Raw genomic sequence first — 16660 nt, 5'->3', positions numbered from 1 at the left:
TTACCGCGCAATAAAGTGCAAAAATTACCATAATCTATACATATCGTTGTAAAGGTAATTTACTGTAGTTTTGCATGGTTTAAACCAGATTTACATATCTTTATTATTATTTTTTTTTTTTTTATGTTTTTCTACGGCAAGGTATAAAATTTTTGGTTTTCGTCTAACTTCAACTCGTCATTTTGACATATTATTTTCTTTGTTCTCCTTTTTTTTAACATACTACGATAAAGTACAACTATTCAGCTTTAAAATGACACAAGAACCAAAATTCTATCATGAAAAGTGTATTTACACAGAGGGATAAAAGAAAAACATCACACCGTGAAGATGTGGGTCAGCTTGAGAGTGGCTGACTCTAGCACAGACATAATGTGCCTGGCCCAGAAACCTGATAGGGTTAAGCGTGCACATGTTACAACATGTAAATGATAATTTATTGAGCAAATATTAGGATAAACTTTAAGTTACACAATATACAAGTATTTACATGTTTTGTAGATTATGAGTCATAATATTCTGTTTCAGTTACTCCTGGCTAAAAGGTTAGTTTTTTTTTTTTTAATGAAATTAGTGGTAGGTGGGGGGCACTCACCATCCACTCACACAATGTCGTGCTGCTTTGGGTGTCTGCCCTTTCCTCTCTTCCATCCTTCCTCTTCTGTCTTTCTTTCCTTCACTCTTTCCTCTTTCTTCTGCCTACGGGTGATCTTACACTCCCTCTTCTGTCTTTCTTTCCCTCATTCTTTCCGCTTCCTTTTGCCTACGGGTAACTTTACATTGAGTGACAAGCGAAAAGGTTTCCTGTACACCAGGAAACCATTTACTACAGTCGGTGGTAACCATATAAGCAAATTATGGCACCTGGTGGTTAGTGGGTAATTATGGTGCTCCAATCGGACTGAGCCTGTGTAGGTTTATATCCAAGGGATGGTTGGGGTTTATTTGCTCACATAATGCCACTCAGGGATAAGTGAGGCTGGTCACTCTCATCTCAAATGTCAGGACCACCTTGCCTAGCTCCTGGTTCCTACGCTTCTCATGGGGCGACATAGGATTGGATGTTGGATAAATGGATGAAAATCAATCAACCCCAATGAGTTATGAACTAACTTAGCTGATTCTTACCACTAAACAAGTGTTAATTATCCGGTAACTAACAAAAGAAATAACTGGATTTACAGCTTATAGAAAATATTAATGAAAGGTTACTATCATTACTCTTTTACTTTGAAAGAACCACCAGATGAATGAAGGCTATTGTACGCAAGGTGCATGCTAGTTACTGACACTGCATATCCGCACACTCAGTTCATAATATTGCAAGTAACTATTGGTGCAAATCTGGCCTCATCACTCAAAATAAAGGGAAGGTACTTTTCAATCAATTACACATGCTGATGCAATTAGGTGAATGCTCAGGTTGGGTCACATTGTAGGTGAAATGCAGTGGTTTGAGTCTAGAGTCTACAAGTGTTAATATATATATATATATATATATATATATATATATATATATATATATATATACACACTTAATCCTCGTAAATCGTGTGTTTACAAATCATGGATTTGTAAATCATGACTAAGTGGCTGTCAGACTGCCGGCACCCTTAAATCGCTGTTAATTCACGAAAATCGCGGACCTAGGCACCGAAGTGGGCCTTTTCCAAGGAGAATCGTAAACCGCGACATTCAAATTGAAAATTGCGACCCAACAACCAATCACCGAGCGTCCCTGCTGGCATATGTGCATACTAATGCCGCCATGTTGTTGTTGTTCTTGTCCCGCCAGTCCGCACACTACAGACCGTCGACGTGGAGTATGAGAGCTAACTGCCTTTTTTTGTGCAATTTCCCCCCACCTCCTACCTGGCCCCTCCCGACCCCCCAGTGAAGCACTCTAAGCAGTATGGCATCAAGAAGCTGCCGCAGTTGTTGTACAGTCAACGTTTGGAGCTCATTCGTTGTGTTGAGAGGGGAAAGAAGTTTTCAAAGCTGGCAAAAGAGTTTGGGAAGAACAAGTGCTGAGAGGTTCTAAGTTCTTCCCAACACCACCCCACTCCATTCACTTAAGCAATTTCGTCATAGGATTAAGGTGAGATCCCTTAACATTGCTTATTTCTATTAAGTACATGCACTGAATATTCCTAAATTTGTATGTTTGTGTTTGATGGTACCTAGATAGGTGTAGGTAGAGTGCTATGGGGGGTGGCTGGCCTAAGTCCAGACCCAAATTCATTTTTCACATAAGAGTTATTATTTATAAACCATGGAATTTGTAAATCACGGCAGTGGTCCAGACCCAATTGCCGTGATTTACGAGGATTGAGTGTGTGGTTGGAAGAAGTTCAGGGAGCTCTTGCCTCTCCTGACATTGAGGGGGCTCTCCCTACGTGCTAAGGGGTCTTTGTATGCAGCGTGTGTTAGGAGTGTAATTCTGTATGGCAGTGAGACCTGGGCAGTGAAGGAGGAAGACATTCGCCGGCTCAGACATACAGAAATGACAATGGTTAGGTGGATGTGCAGTGCGTCCCTGCGTCCAAGGCCTGGAGGGGCTGGGTTTACAATGGAAGAGTTGAGAGGTAGGATGGGACTGGAGTGTATTGGTGTTGTGATGGGGAGAGGTAGATTGAGGTGGTTTGGACATGTGGAGAGGATGGGGGATGATAGTTGGGTGAGGAAGGTGAGAAGTGTTAATATTGGGGGTGGGGTTATGAGGGGTAGACCGAGAAAGACATGGGACGAGGTCATTAAGTGTGACCTTAGGGTTAAGGGACTGAACAGGGAGGCTGCAATGGATCGTGCAGTGTGGAGAGCCGCCATTAGGTGACCAAGGCCGACACATGCAAGCATGTTGGAGCCTTTAAAAACGAAAACAAAAACGAAAACGAATATATATATATATATATATATATATATATATATATATATATATACTGTATATATATAGATATAGATAGATAGATAGATAGATAGATACAGTACAGTATACTGTATATACAGCTTCCACGAACTGACTTTGGACCTCTCCTTAAAGGTATTAAAAAACTTGCGCATTCAAGGTTTTTGGTTATGATTTTTGGTCACTCGCGCACAATGCGAATCGCGCAGTGTGATGACGCGCACTGTGCGAGCCTACTGTATATACTGTATATATATATATATATATATATATATATGTTTTGGTGTCAATGACGTTGAGTTAGGGCATTATAAAAAACTGCGAACAATTACGGGAAGGAAACGAAGGTCACTGGTGTGTGTACATGAACCTACTCTACCATCCCATGAGTCAGGCGTTCTCTTCACTCCAGATGTATTCGCCGATGTTTAACATGCTTATGTTACATGCGCCCTAATTTTGAGTAAGTTTCTTTCAGCAAGAGAACATAATTTACCACGAAAGATTATGGGTTTTACAATTTTAAGAGACGATATGGAACAAAAATGTTTGCTAATCAGAAAAAAATTACTCTTTCATCTCACCTGTTCTCGTAGGTTAGCATTCATTTCCACATTCATCTTTCGGTATCACTCTTCCCAGTATATTTCAGACTGACTAAGCACAGTTATTTCTGCTCCTTAGAGTTAGTGTACATTTACTGCTCATTCTTTTGTTTGTTCTTATGTGTATGTGTGAAAGAGAGAGGCCTGATACAAACAATAATGTATTCCATTACTGCTTTCATAGCTGCTGGCCCTGAACAATGCCTTACTGTACTGGTGTCAGTGACGCTGAGTTAGGGTGAGCTATAAAAAACTGCAAGCAATTATGGGAAGGGAATGAGGGTCACTGGTGTGTTTACATGACCCTACTCTACCACCTTAAGCAGTCTGGCGTTCACAGTTCACTTCATTCATTCATTCATTCATTGCCAGACGCCATGTATCATCCCAGATGTTTTTGGCCGATGTATACATGCTGATGTAACACGCATCCTAATTTTATTAATTCTTACATGAATCATAGCAATTCACAGAATGGGTTTAGGGGAAAAATAATTAAAAAAAAAAAGAAAAAAAGCCAGGTGTGCCAGATGAGTCTTTTCACATACGTAAGAAAAAGAAATTGATTTTAGAACTGTCCTATTAAATCTATTTCCCCGTCATTTTTAGCTGTTCTGGTGTGACAACTCTTGTTTATTTCGTTTACATAATGGTGGAAAGGACTGTTCTTCCCTAAGTGTTTAACTAAACCTGGTCTAACTGAGCTTATCTGTACCTAATCATTTTAACCTAACCTAACCTCCAGTTGGGAAATTGGGAAACGATATCCACCTTTGAGCAAGTTGAGTTTCTTCCACTGCACTGGAAACGATCGTAAGGGAAAGTGATGATAATAACGGGGAGGAAATTTTTCAGCACGAAAAAGTAATTTGCCAAACTGAAGGTTGTCAGAAAATTACAGAAACAAGCTGGAGGATTAGGAATTGAATTGGTAAGGTCTTTCTGCTGCTTCAAGTGTACAATGAAAGACACAAGTATCCTCCCAAAGTCTGACGAATATAGTGTGGAAAAATTGAACCATTTGAAACACGCACTAGTAGAAACAGGGTTTTCATTGTATTTCAAATGGTGTAAATTTTGTTCAGACTGAACCGGGAAGATAGTTGTGTCTTTCATTGTACATTTACCGGTAAATAAATCAATCTAACAGTTCTTGTGTTTTGTTTCTGCCAGATTAATCGTGATTTCAGACTATTCAGGCACTTCTTCACATCATATAGTCTGGATAATCGGGCTATCTCTGCATTTTCTTTCGTATCGAGTATCGATTTTCGTATCATTGAGACAGATATTTTCGTACTGTGGAATTTGTCCAATAATAATGTATTTCGTACCATCGAAAATTCGTACTTCGGGTTTTCGTATTTCAAGGTCTCACTGTATACAGTATATATATACTGTATCATGAAGACATTATGTAGACATGGCCAGGGATACCCTCGCCTCATGTCCCTATGCTTTCAAGTGTGCAAAAACTAGATTTGGGAGTCCGAGCATGGTTAGTGATTAATGGTTTGTTTACTGTTGCTCTAACTATAAAAATCCTATATGTTTTAACCCCTTAATGCCTAATCGCATCAACTGATGTGATGAGAGTTTTATGCCAAATAACCTAATCGCATCAATTGAGCGAGGCCTGTAAAAAACTGCAGAGCACTTCCTCTGCCCCGATTATGATGCACATGGCTTCAGACCAACGAGAACTCACCCCTGACATGGTGTGAAGGGGGATCGGACCAATCCAGGCAGTGGGGGGACATCCCCCCTCTGGGCTATGTCGGTGCCACCCTCTACCCCACTCCCCCACTCCCTCCTTGTTCCCTATCACCCTCCCACCCCTCCACGCACCTGCATCTCTCCTCCCACCACCACCTGTGTCCCTTTCCACCCACTCTCACCCCTCCTCCCACCCTGCTAGCCTTGTGTCCCCCACCCAACTTCCACCCAATCCCTCCCTCCTTGTCCCTCAGTACCCTCCCACCCCCTACAAATCCCCGAGAGGTATCAGGCTGCCAAGATGTTACAGAACACACTGAAGTGCTTTCTTTTCATGTGAAAAGTTGGTTATTTTTCCAATCCCCGTACCTATAGGCCTACTCTCGGCAGCCTACTTTACCTCCCCACAGCCTAGTAATCTCCCCACACCTACATACAGTACACCTGTTTTCATGGTTGGTGACAAAACACTTTGAAATGACCTGATTCATTAAGAAACATAGGTAATTATCAAAATTTTCACATTTTAGATTGTTTTCGAGGGGTAACTATTATAAACTTTTTTAACTTTGACGCGCAATTGTGTGGTAACCATTAGGCCTACAGGGAACTGGATTGCGTTTGCAGGTGTGTAAATTCTTCCTCTTTAGCCAGAACACAAGCAATTTGCCCTTGGTGAAAGTCACCAAAACACATCCAAATTGCAGCTGGGGGGGGTACCCTGCCTGAAATAATTGTGGTCTTAAGGGCTTAACATTCACTGAAAACTATATGCCAAAATTAGCCCTAGTTTAATGGCAGTATTAACTCAGCTATAAGATGTTTTTTGCTATGGGCATTAACCAGTCACTTGAATGTAGGGGTCCTCCAGTGAGAGAAATTGCAGAAGTTTTGGTTCACCAAAAAATAACTGATTTATCTTACTTAATACAGTATATCACTTGCATCCAAAATAAATACTGTGCTTCACAAATAAACAAATAAATAAATAAATATTCTACTGTATATTGTATATATTAAATGTAAAACTGAAATATAAAAGCACAGCAATTGAAAAATGCAGGATGTTAAAACAGTTATTTTATCATTCAGGTGCAGCACCAAGTGAAGCATGACAAGAACAGAACATCATTTCAGCAGATAAGATCTACAATACTGTGTTGCTTATCTAAGCACAATCAGTGAAGCAAATACTGTATCATGAAACAGAGATGCAGACTGATAAAGCACTGTGAGTAGGAAAGATTAAAGATTAGTTAAAGCATACATTATCCCACACATAATATAGTGCTGCAAATCAAGTAACCAACAAATATTAGTAATGACAATACCACAAACACTGCCATATATTTCATGCTAGTGCATCTATGAGGTGGGGAGGGGCAGGGAAAGGATATACAGTCAATACTAGTCTGACATGAACAGACATTCTATTTACAGTGCAACATAATCAATGGTCAATTGTTCCTTCTTGTAAAACACACTGCAGAGAGATGTAATGCCAATGACATTTGTCTACAAAAGTATGCAATAATTACCTAATCCTCTGATTGTGATGACTGCATTTTAATTTTTAATCCACTTAATAGTATAGAGGAAAAACAGAAACAATCAAAGGTTAAATTACATAATGAAATGTCACAGCTGTCTTTGTAAAGAAAACAAATCCTAACAGTGTGTCAGATTTCTCTCTGGTCTGTGTTTAAGATAACTAACCCTTCAGTGCTCATCTTCAAACCTCACTCTGGAGAGATGAATATTTTTCTCTCTTTTCACAGATGCCACTTTCTATATTCAAAACAAAGAGCCTTTATAAAATCATATCCCAAAAATGAGAAAGTAACATGGAAATGAAAGAATTCCATAAATGTTGCCAAAGAATTTAGCAAAGATATTTAGCAAACGTAATTAAACAACAGCTACCTCTAGTGCTATGGCCAGGGATAAGGTCTTGCATATGTCTAGCATCCACTGGTAAACTTATGCATATGAGCCAAATTCCAAATGTGCACAATTCTCCTATATCCTGAAGAAATGAACTTATTTCTGAACCATGCTCTAAGCTGAGCATAGAAGGATAGCTAATATGTCCTGGGTACAGTCATGAGCCACAGTTTCTGCTCACCCTATATCTCCTACCACTGGCTGTGGAGAAGTAGTGGCTAAGGTTGCACACCAAATGAAGACCTGTTGTCCAGTGTTAATATTGCAGCTCAAAGTTTTGCAGACTACACAAGGAAAACTTTGTGATTGTTAAATTACTCTTTCAGTCTGAAATGTTACTGCCAGTGCCAGGCCTTTGTTCAATGGAATACCCTGGTTGTGACTTCCTTTAACCCTGCAGTAAGATCTGCAGATGAGCAGAAACTGTGGCTTGTGACGTTAAATAATGGTCTTAGAGGAGAAGAGGGAGGAGGGAAGAGGAGGAGGTCTAACCTGGGGAGAGACGTAGGCTTTTTCCCGGGTGGTCGGGTGGAGAGGGAGGAGAGGCCAAGGTGGGCTCTTCTGCTTCACATGGCCCCACAGGCAAACACATTCACACACAGTTATATTTGCCAACACATGAGGTCAGTTTTCACATTTGGGCAAATTTTGGTTGTTATAATTTTGGTTGTGTGCCATAAGCCATCAATAGTTTTGGTTTTATTCATATTTTCAGTGAAAAATATCCATTATATAAATTTGGACCGGCATAATTTTTTTTTGTTCATTACAAAATAGGAGTCCATATCAATCATGATTTTCATATGTATAGTTTTTCCAGCCATAAATATTTTCACAAAGATTTGTAAATTTTCAACAGGGTCAGCACCAAACGATAACCCATGGGCCAAAGTCAGTTTGGATACCATGGGAGGGAGAGGCAGGGTGAGTTTTTGTGATTTCCAGCAGATTATCATTAAGAGGAATGGGTTGTGTTAGTGATGAGGCATGGCACCACGTTTTATGAGCCCCGCCACAGGTTATGATTAGGTTTGAGGCAACATGCACACGCAGGGCCAACCCCAACCATGGTCCAATTTTTTTGGTTAGCAGCATCAACAGCACGAATTGAGGGTCAGCGGGGTGGTTAGCAGAATCAGCGGTGTGAGAGAGAAAAGGGGGAAGAAACATGTAAGAGGATGAAACCGAAGATCAAAAACAATAAAAGTAGATTAGAAATTTTTCTTACACAAATCCATCATGTTGGGGATGAAAATAATCATGATAATCACATTTATTTAACTAAACAATGCAAGTGCAATGTAGATGTAAATGGAGATCAGGGCACTAGAATCAAGGTTAGACAGGCATCAACTTTGTAATCAGTCATATGATAAAAAAATGCACCGTGTATTCAGTGCTGGCACTGTACGAGTATACTAGAATCCAAAATACTGTACAGAATGTATTATATTGACATCAGCATTATTATTAGGATTAGACCACATGCTACATAATGACTTCTCACTTGTGACAAATTGATGGTAAGTAATTGAGAAATGAATCGCAAACATACAAAATATATATATGCATATGTATGCATGTATCACATATATATACAGTACTGTATATATATATATATATATATATATATATATATATATATATATATATTATTTACAGGTATGTGTAATTAGGGCTGTCCAACTTTAGGTCTCCTAGTTGCTCAGACAGACACACATACATACTGTACTGTATTAAATACTGTAACTTGTCTGATTATACCCTACTGGAAGATATATGGTGCTCATTACTTACACTTATATTCTAGTAAATCAGTGTCAAGGTGTAATGGCAATGGTGAAAAAAGTTAGTAGATTATACATTTTCATTATTAATTTAACAACTGTATTTCTCAACAATGAAAAATGTTTATGCATATGCACAGTACTGTGCTGCATGAAAATTCTCTCAGCCAACCAGCAGCAATATCAGGAACAGCTAACAATATTCTGGGTTGATGACGCACCAACGCGTCGTTTGTTGGCCAACTGATTCCGGGCAAATGATGTGGCAGTGCATCATTTGTTGGAGAAATTTTTCAGGGCTCAAATACATGGCACAAAAATTTGGTGAACACAGGCAATACAGCTTCATTTCATTGGAAACTCACCCCTGGCCCAGAACGGGGTAGAAAAGTTAATCATGGCTGGCCATGGAAAGTGTTAAACGGCCAGCTTACAGTACAACTGCCACAAAGCAGTAGGGCAGGGAAACATCTCATACCATTAACTAGGTGAAGGAGAAAGTAAGTATGGTAAGCGCTCCACTGTACATAAAGGTCACATAAAATCTTCCCTTACAAAGTAAGAGTTTTTGTCATTATATGTCTATATCAGAAATCTCCTCATTTGGTATGAATTCCATGACGCACTACAGTACATTCTTTGTGGCACCATGACACTCCTGCAATTCACTACCTATCCAATGTTTGCTTTATGAGCTCATATGTACCTGTTTTTTGCCTGTCTGCTACTCACTTCTTCCTTGGTGTGAAATGATTTTTATATCCTTTTGTGCTGCAATTGATACAAGTTTGGAGACTTATTGCATCAGGTAGCCTACTTGCATACTTTACCGTGTTACTAGGGCTTTTTCCTTCCATTCTTCTCTGTGGGTGAAATGAGGCTTATTCATTTACATGTTTTTTGGATTTTTCACAGTGAAAACTGCAAAAAGCTCTCCACCTATGCAATACCCAATCCTGTAGTGCCTCAACAGCAGTGTATGTGTACCGGGTTAGGCTATTTTTTCCAGATATTCAAGGTGAAAATGACAAGTCATTCTTCCCTGAGTTGCATTTTGTTAAAAATAATTCCCTACTTGTCTGTGATTTGAATTCTTGTGAGCCACATTCAGTTGGAATGTCTTAATCAAATATATGAACAGCTATTAACTAGCTGGTTATAAGGTTATCATCCAAGATAGCTCTCAGCTTAATGAATCAATGTGGGAAGTTTCATATAACTTTTACACACTGTTAATTTCTTGCCCACCCTCTGCTTCAGCTAGCGATTAAATGTTCCTCCACAGTTCCACAGTGCTTGGTTGTAAGCCAACATATAAGCTAATTCCTTGAGAGTATACATACTTCTGTACAAGGAAAAAATAAGTTTTTGACTAGGCATTGCAGTGCAGTACAGTAATACAATTTTGTTGAAAAATACAGTTTATAAAATGTTTCCTTATGCCAATAAAGCAGATGCTTCCAAATAATTATCTAAATGTATCATTTAAATATTAACATGAAACCGGTATTCCTGAAGGCTACACAGTACTACCATAGCATACAGAAGGTTTCATGTCACAATACTTGCTTTAACTTTATCAAATCACCTGTAATATACAGTACAGTATTAAGGTACTGATAAATCTAGCTGACCCAAGTTTTGTCCAGCCCTATGTCAAATCATCATGCAGTTCTTTAGTTACATCAAAATAATAAAATTAAAGGTTAAGTAACTAATATTTCTTAAGCCATATCATATGATATATTTTGATATTTCTCTTGAACTGTTTTGATGCATCCCCCAACTGCAAGGAGCATTCAGTGAATTAATGAATTTTATTCAAACTTAGAAAACAATTTTCAGGGTATGTTAAGTACAGGTAGTAAAATATTTCATATGTCAACAATATTACACCTTTGTGTTCTTGATACATCAGTAATAATAAAAAATTCAAAATAGCATGCACTTCAGTTAGATGTAGGAAAAAATACTTAAATGGACAAAATGATGGATACTGGTGCAAGATACCAACTACGAGAAGCAGACTTACCGCTGCATGGTGGGGCTCTTGGGAGGAAGACCCTGGTTCAAGTAAGGGGTGGTGGGGGTGGCAGGTGGAAAGCCTGGGGTGATGGGGCGGTTGCCACTAATGCTGCTCTCATTGTCACTCTGCCAGGTACTGTCGTCACGGCTCTGATGGTAAAACACCCAAAATTATTTTTTTGTACAACATTTTCCCATGTATTTACTGATACTAGAGCACTTACAAGTTTGATGATACCAAGTTCTGTCCAGGAAGTTCTGAAAATTTCATATTATACGGTATGTATTCACTGATAATTATCAAGGAAAAGCTGCCAATAATTTAACAGTTTTGTATGCATTTTCCCACACTCTGGTTTTGTTGATTAAATATAACATTTTCTAAGTCAGACGAAATGCACTACAAGCATATCTCGTTATCAGAGTTCATTAACTGGCTTTAAAGGATATATTATAGATTTGTCAACATATGTGTTATGTTGCAGTGACTAAAAGCTATTTATTCAGTTTCTGATATGTTTCATGTCCTACACTAATGCTGGTAGCAATAATTAGTCTTCTTAATCATTGTACAGATGCATTAGAGTTGAAGTTCTAGCACTTGGCTAGTGGACATGAACCCAACAGACTGCAGAAACTGGGTCACTTCAGCAATATTTCCAAAACTGTTCCACTGATGTTATACTGAAGCACTGTCTGTGTTGTGAGTGTTAAAGTCATGATTTAGGTCTGTTGTAGTGTGAGGGATGACAATGCAATATGAGCAAAATGTGTTTCGTTTATCCTGTTCCTCTACTCTTCAGCACACATGCTCTACTATTCTCAGCCTTTTCATGCTTGTGGCTGATGCTGTGGAAGACTATCTTGGACTCGAGTAACTTAATGTATAGAGGAACTGTATGTAAACTGTTCTTAGCAAGTACTTCTGTTGGCTAATGATGGTGCTTCCGAAAGTTTTCAGAACAATAAACTTATTCGTGGCCCTAATTCTGGTGTTTTGTTGTACCATGAAAAGGTCATTGGTGAATCCAAAGTACAGTAGTGTAATATTAGAGCAAGGATTTTTAATGTCTCTCAAAGGAAAGTGGCTAGAGACGATTGCCATTCATGTCTGTTAAAGGTAAAAGGACTACAGTAAAGAATGTTAGTGTAGACCTCCTGTTCTGTATGAGCAACTCTTCTAATAAGTATACTGTATGTGCTGTTGGAGTTGGTTTCTGCATGATGTATTTTAAATACTGTGAAGCTATTACTAAATTATCATCTCAACAGACTGAAGCCACATAACACATTCTTCCGTGTACGTAAAACAGTAACTGACTACCACTAGTTATTTTTCCTACAGCAATACATAGAGAAATTATTACCTACAACAACTGTAGTCTGTTAACACTTTCCCTTTCACGGGATGTGAAATCACATCCAAAGTGTTTTTGCACAGCCATTCTTTGGACATGAAATTGCATCCAAAGAAAAGGAAAGACAGTCATGCAAGTATGGGAAAGATCTCTTCTTCTTGCTGTCTGCTTGTCTTTCCCTTTGTCTTGATGCAATTTTGTGTCCAGAGAAAGGTTGTGCAAAAACACACTGAAATTTGGATGCAATTTTGCACTGAAAGAAAAGGAAAGTGTTAAAATACATTTGTGTGAATTATATTCTATTTATGCATGAAAAAGAAAAAATACCCTGAAATACATCAAATACGAATTTCCCCTAGTTCTCAAAAATGCAACATCATGCCCATACACCATCATGCAGTCAATGAGTGAGTGTTTGCAATACCATAGTTGACTACAGTTCAATCCAAAATTCTTTTTGTCATTCTGTGTTGCAGCATTACTCAAACCTTACTGGCAATGAATAGCAGCAATATACAGGTACAGATATTTGAACGGGAAATATATTTACCATTATAAAGTGTCAACTTACATTAGTAACATTTCCAATAACAAGTTATCATAAGTGCATAAAATGAAGATACTTTTCTGCACTCATATTGGAAAGCTAAATTAAACTCCACACGCACGCATGAAGGCATGCACCATGCACGCGCACACACACACACACACACACACACACACACACAACTCAAGTGTGGAAAAATATGTGGCAAGAGTAAGTGGGAGAGAGAATTGGAAAAAGGATTGGTTTAACAGATGATATACGATAGCAAAAAGAGAAAGAGATGCGAAATGGTACAAATGGAGAAAGAGAGGTAACGAAACAACAAAGGGAGAATAGAAAAAAAACGGAAATGAATATATAAGAATCTGCAGTGAGGAACAAAGAAACTTTGAAAGAATCAATAAGCTGAAAGCGGAAGGAAAGGTCTATTACGATGTGGTAATGCAAGCTGAAATAACAAACAAAGGTTTCCAATCGGTTTTCACTAAGGAAAGTAATTTTGTGGAAGAGGAGGAAATGACTAGAAACGTAGTGTTAAAAGATATAAAAGTGGAAGAGCAGGAAGTGTATAAGTTACTGGAAACTCAAGATAGATGGAAAGCCCCAGGGCCTGATGGGATCTCTAATTGGAAACTAAAGGAATGCAGAGAACAACTGGTGGGTAAGATTCACGGTTTAATTGTGAGTTTCCTGGAATAAGGGAAAGCGCATCGGGAAAGGAAGAGGGTCAATGTGGTACCAATTTACAAATGAGGGAATAAGGAAGGGCCCCTGAATTATAGACCAGTGTCCCTGACCAACATGGTTGCAAAATTGTGCAAGAGAATCTTGAAAGACAGTGGATAAATATCTGGAGGAGAGGGACATTTTGGCAGAAAGTCAGTTTGGATTCAGAAATGGAAGATCGTGTCTCTAATTTGTTGAGCTTCTACTCAAGGGCAGCTGATGTGCTACAGGAGAGAGACAATTGCGTGGACTGTGTGTACTCTGATCTGGAGGAAGCCTATGACAAGGTACCCCACAAGCGAATGATGCGGAAATTGGAGCACATAGGAGGATTAAAGCGGAACCTCTTGGAGTGGATAAGAAACTCTATGAGAGTCTGACAGATGAGGACAATGATAAAGGAAAAGATGTCAAGGTGGAGGGAAGTAACAAGCAGAGTCCCGCAGGGCATGGTGCAGGTGCCCATAACATTCCTGATTTACGTAAATGATATGGGGGATGGAGTGAACAGTTATACAAGTTTGTTTGCAGATGCTGCAAAGATCATGAGGAGAATAGATGCTGAAGAGGATTGTGAAATGCTGCAAGAAGATCTGGACAGGATTTATGAGTGAAGCCGGGTATGGGAAATGAAATTCAATGCAAAAAAAACACAAAATATAGGAAATGGGTAAAAGTATAAAAAGGCCGTCACTGAATTACTCGATGGGAAATGAACCAATCACAGATGCAAGAGAAAGACCTGGGAATACTGGTTCAGAATAATTTGTCACCCAAAAAACACATTAACAAGAATGTCAGAAACATATATGCTCTTGACAAACATAACAGTGGCATTTCAATACATACATGGATAAGGAGATGGTGAAAAAAAATGATAGCAGCAATGATCTGCCCAGGTTGGAATATGTGGCAGTGGTATGGTCCCCACATAAAAGGAAAGATAAAAACAAGATCGAGAGAATACAAAGAGCAGCAGCCAAGCTGGTCCCTAGCCTGGCAGATCTATCATACAAGGAAAGACCAGAAAAGCTAGGTTTGCTTTCCTTAGAAGAAAGAAGAGAGAGGGGTGACATGATTGCAGTATTCAGGGTCATGATGGGAGTAGAAAAAAGTTACAAAGATCTGTTTGTATAACATGGAGGAGTAACGAAAGGACATATACAGAAATTGGAAATGACAAATTGCATCCATATGGATGCATTGACCTGTGGAATGGCCTGGACAAAGAGATTGCCCAGTCTCTTTAAAGCAAAGTTTGACTGGTTGAGACATGGAGATGAGACCCCATGAATGTAGCTCATTTCGCTCATTTCCTGTATATCACAACTAGGTAAATACAACTAGGTATATATGCACACACACACAATATATATATATATATATATATATATATATATATATATATATATATATATATATATATCTATATCTATTTATCTATTTATCTATCTATCTATATTTATATATATATTTATCTATCTATCTATCTATCTGTCTATCTATCTATTGATTATATATATATATATATATATATATATATATATATAAAGTAATCCCTCTAATATCCAAACGCCCAATATCCGAACATCCCCACTAACCGGACATAATCGTCCTGGGATCCAAAATTCCCAAAATGGGCCAAAAACTGCAAAAAATTAGAAAAAAATCTGACTTTTTTCCCAGCCGTAATTTGAAATTGCTGCGTGGCGCCGAACAGCTGTTACACCATGGTCCCTTCACCCCTTCCTTCCTCCCCCCTCCCCCCTCCCCTGTCAGGGTTGCCATTTAGTATTTTTCATTACCAAGTGTGGGCCAATTTGGTAATGAAAAATTCGTTTGGTAATGAATCAGAATAATGCATTACCAAATGGATTTTTCACATGTATGAGGATACACAGGATGGAGATGGTGGATTGTTTGCTCTCTCTGATTAATTTGGCAGCCTATATAGCGTGATAATAATCAACATGCTGTTAATTATAAGAAGAGTGATTACATGTATTTCCACTTGTGTATATAATTAGTGAAGAATAGATGCTAGCTTTACGAATTTGGTAATGAAAATTAAAAATGGTAATGAAAATTGAGGAGTTAGGTAATGTGGCTATTGCGATCTGGCAACTCTGTTACCCCACCATCATCAACAGTCACAGCCTAAATCCGATCGAGAGCAGATGCTTATAGCAGTGCAAGCCACAGGTGCTTGATTTTTGTGAATAAACAGTGAATAAACTGCAACACCTCGCCACTAGAACATACGGGAATTTACAGTGTTGTGCAGTGTTAAGAAATTAGAATTTAGAGTGCAGAGGATTAACTGTGGAATGCAAACTGGCGGTTCAAACCAGTCCAGGAGCCAGGGACTTGCAAGTACCCAGAATGTTTAATATTGTATAAACTCACCTCTAAAACCTCATTTTATGGTTCTTTTGCATTTATTTCAGTCTTTTATGTCCCTTATTGGTGTGATTTGGGTCTTAAATAGGTGCAATGTATGTCCAGAGGGAGTTGTATAGGTGTTTTTCTGAGTTAGGGTCCATAAGTAGATGTCCAGGAGGCTGGGGCCCAATATCCGGACAGGATCACTATCCGGACATGCCTTTGGCTCTATTACATCAGATATTGGAGGGACTACTGTATACTGTATATATATATATATATATATATATATATATATATATGAGCCTCTGTGGTACTGTGGTAGGGCATGCGTCTTGCATGTTGGTGGACGCAGGTTCACCTCCCACCAGAGTTGTAAAAACTTTGGGAAGCATTCACAGAGCCATTTACTGCTTTGGCGGACATAAGGGGCGCTGTGGTAGAACCAGTGTTGCATACTAATATGCTTGCACCCTGTCGGCTTAAGGCGGGCTGATTACACTTGGTTCACAGACTACACACACATTCAAAGCCACTCCAGCATTACAACCACACTCACAAGCACTTCTCACCCTATATACAGTCTCTACCAGACAGCCTAAGTCACTAGGCAGAGATACATTGGCTCTATTGTCTCTGCTTTGGCAGGGATAGGCCAGTCCTAC

General features: G+C 38.8%; 1 protein-coding gene across 5 annotated transcripts in view; it reads right to left on the bottom strand.

Annotated features, from left to right (window-relative positions):
- by (focal adhesion protein tensin) overlaps nt 1-16660 on the bottom strand; it is a 272729-nt gene that overhangs the window by 32221 nt on the left and 223848 nt on the right. For 4 of the 5 annotated variants that reach the window (XM_080282141.1, XM_080282144.1, XM_080282142.1 and 1 more), the window contains 2 exons: nt 10990-11132; nt 7663-7731 (listed from right to left, as the gene is read on the bottom strand). In XM_080282141.1, the coding sequence (XP_080138267.1) occupies nt 7663-7731; nt 10990-11132 (212 nt within the window). The remainder of the gene's footprint in view (nt 1-7662; nt 7732-10989; nt 11133-16660) is intronic. The other variant, XM_080282143.1, reaches the window with a different exon arrangement.

This window comes from Coenobita brevimanus, chromosome 92 (genome assembly GCF_032717465.1).
Source record: "Coenobita brevimanus isolate Jiangsu-jjx chromosome 92, ASM3271746v2, whole genome shotgun sequence".
In the NCBI taxonomy this organism is placed as follows: domain Eukaryota; kingdom Metazoa; phylum Arthropoda; class Malacostraca; order Decapoda; family Coenobitidae; genus Coenobita; species Coenobita brevimanus.
Note: the sequence above shows the minus strand (reverse complement) of the source record. Positions and strands in the feature narration are given on the sequence as shown.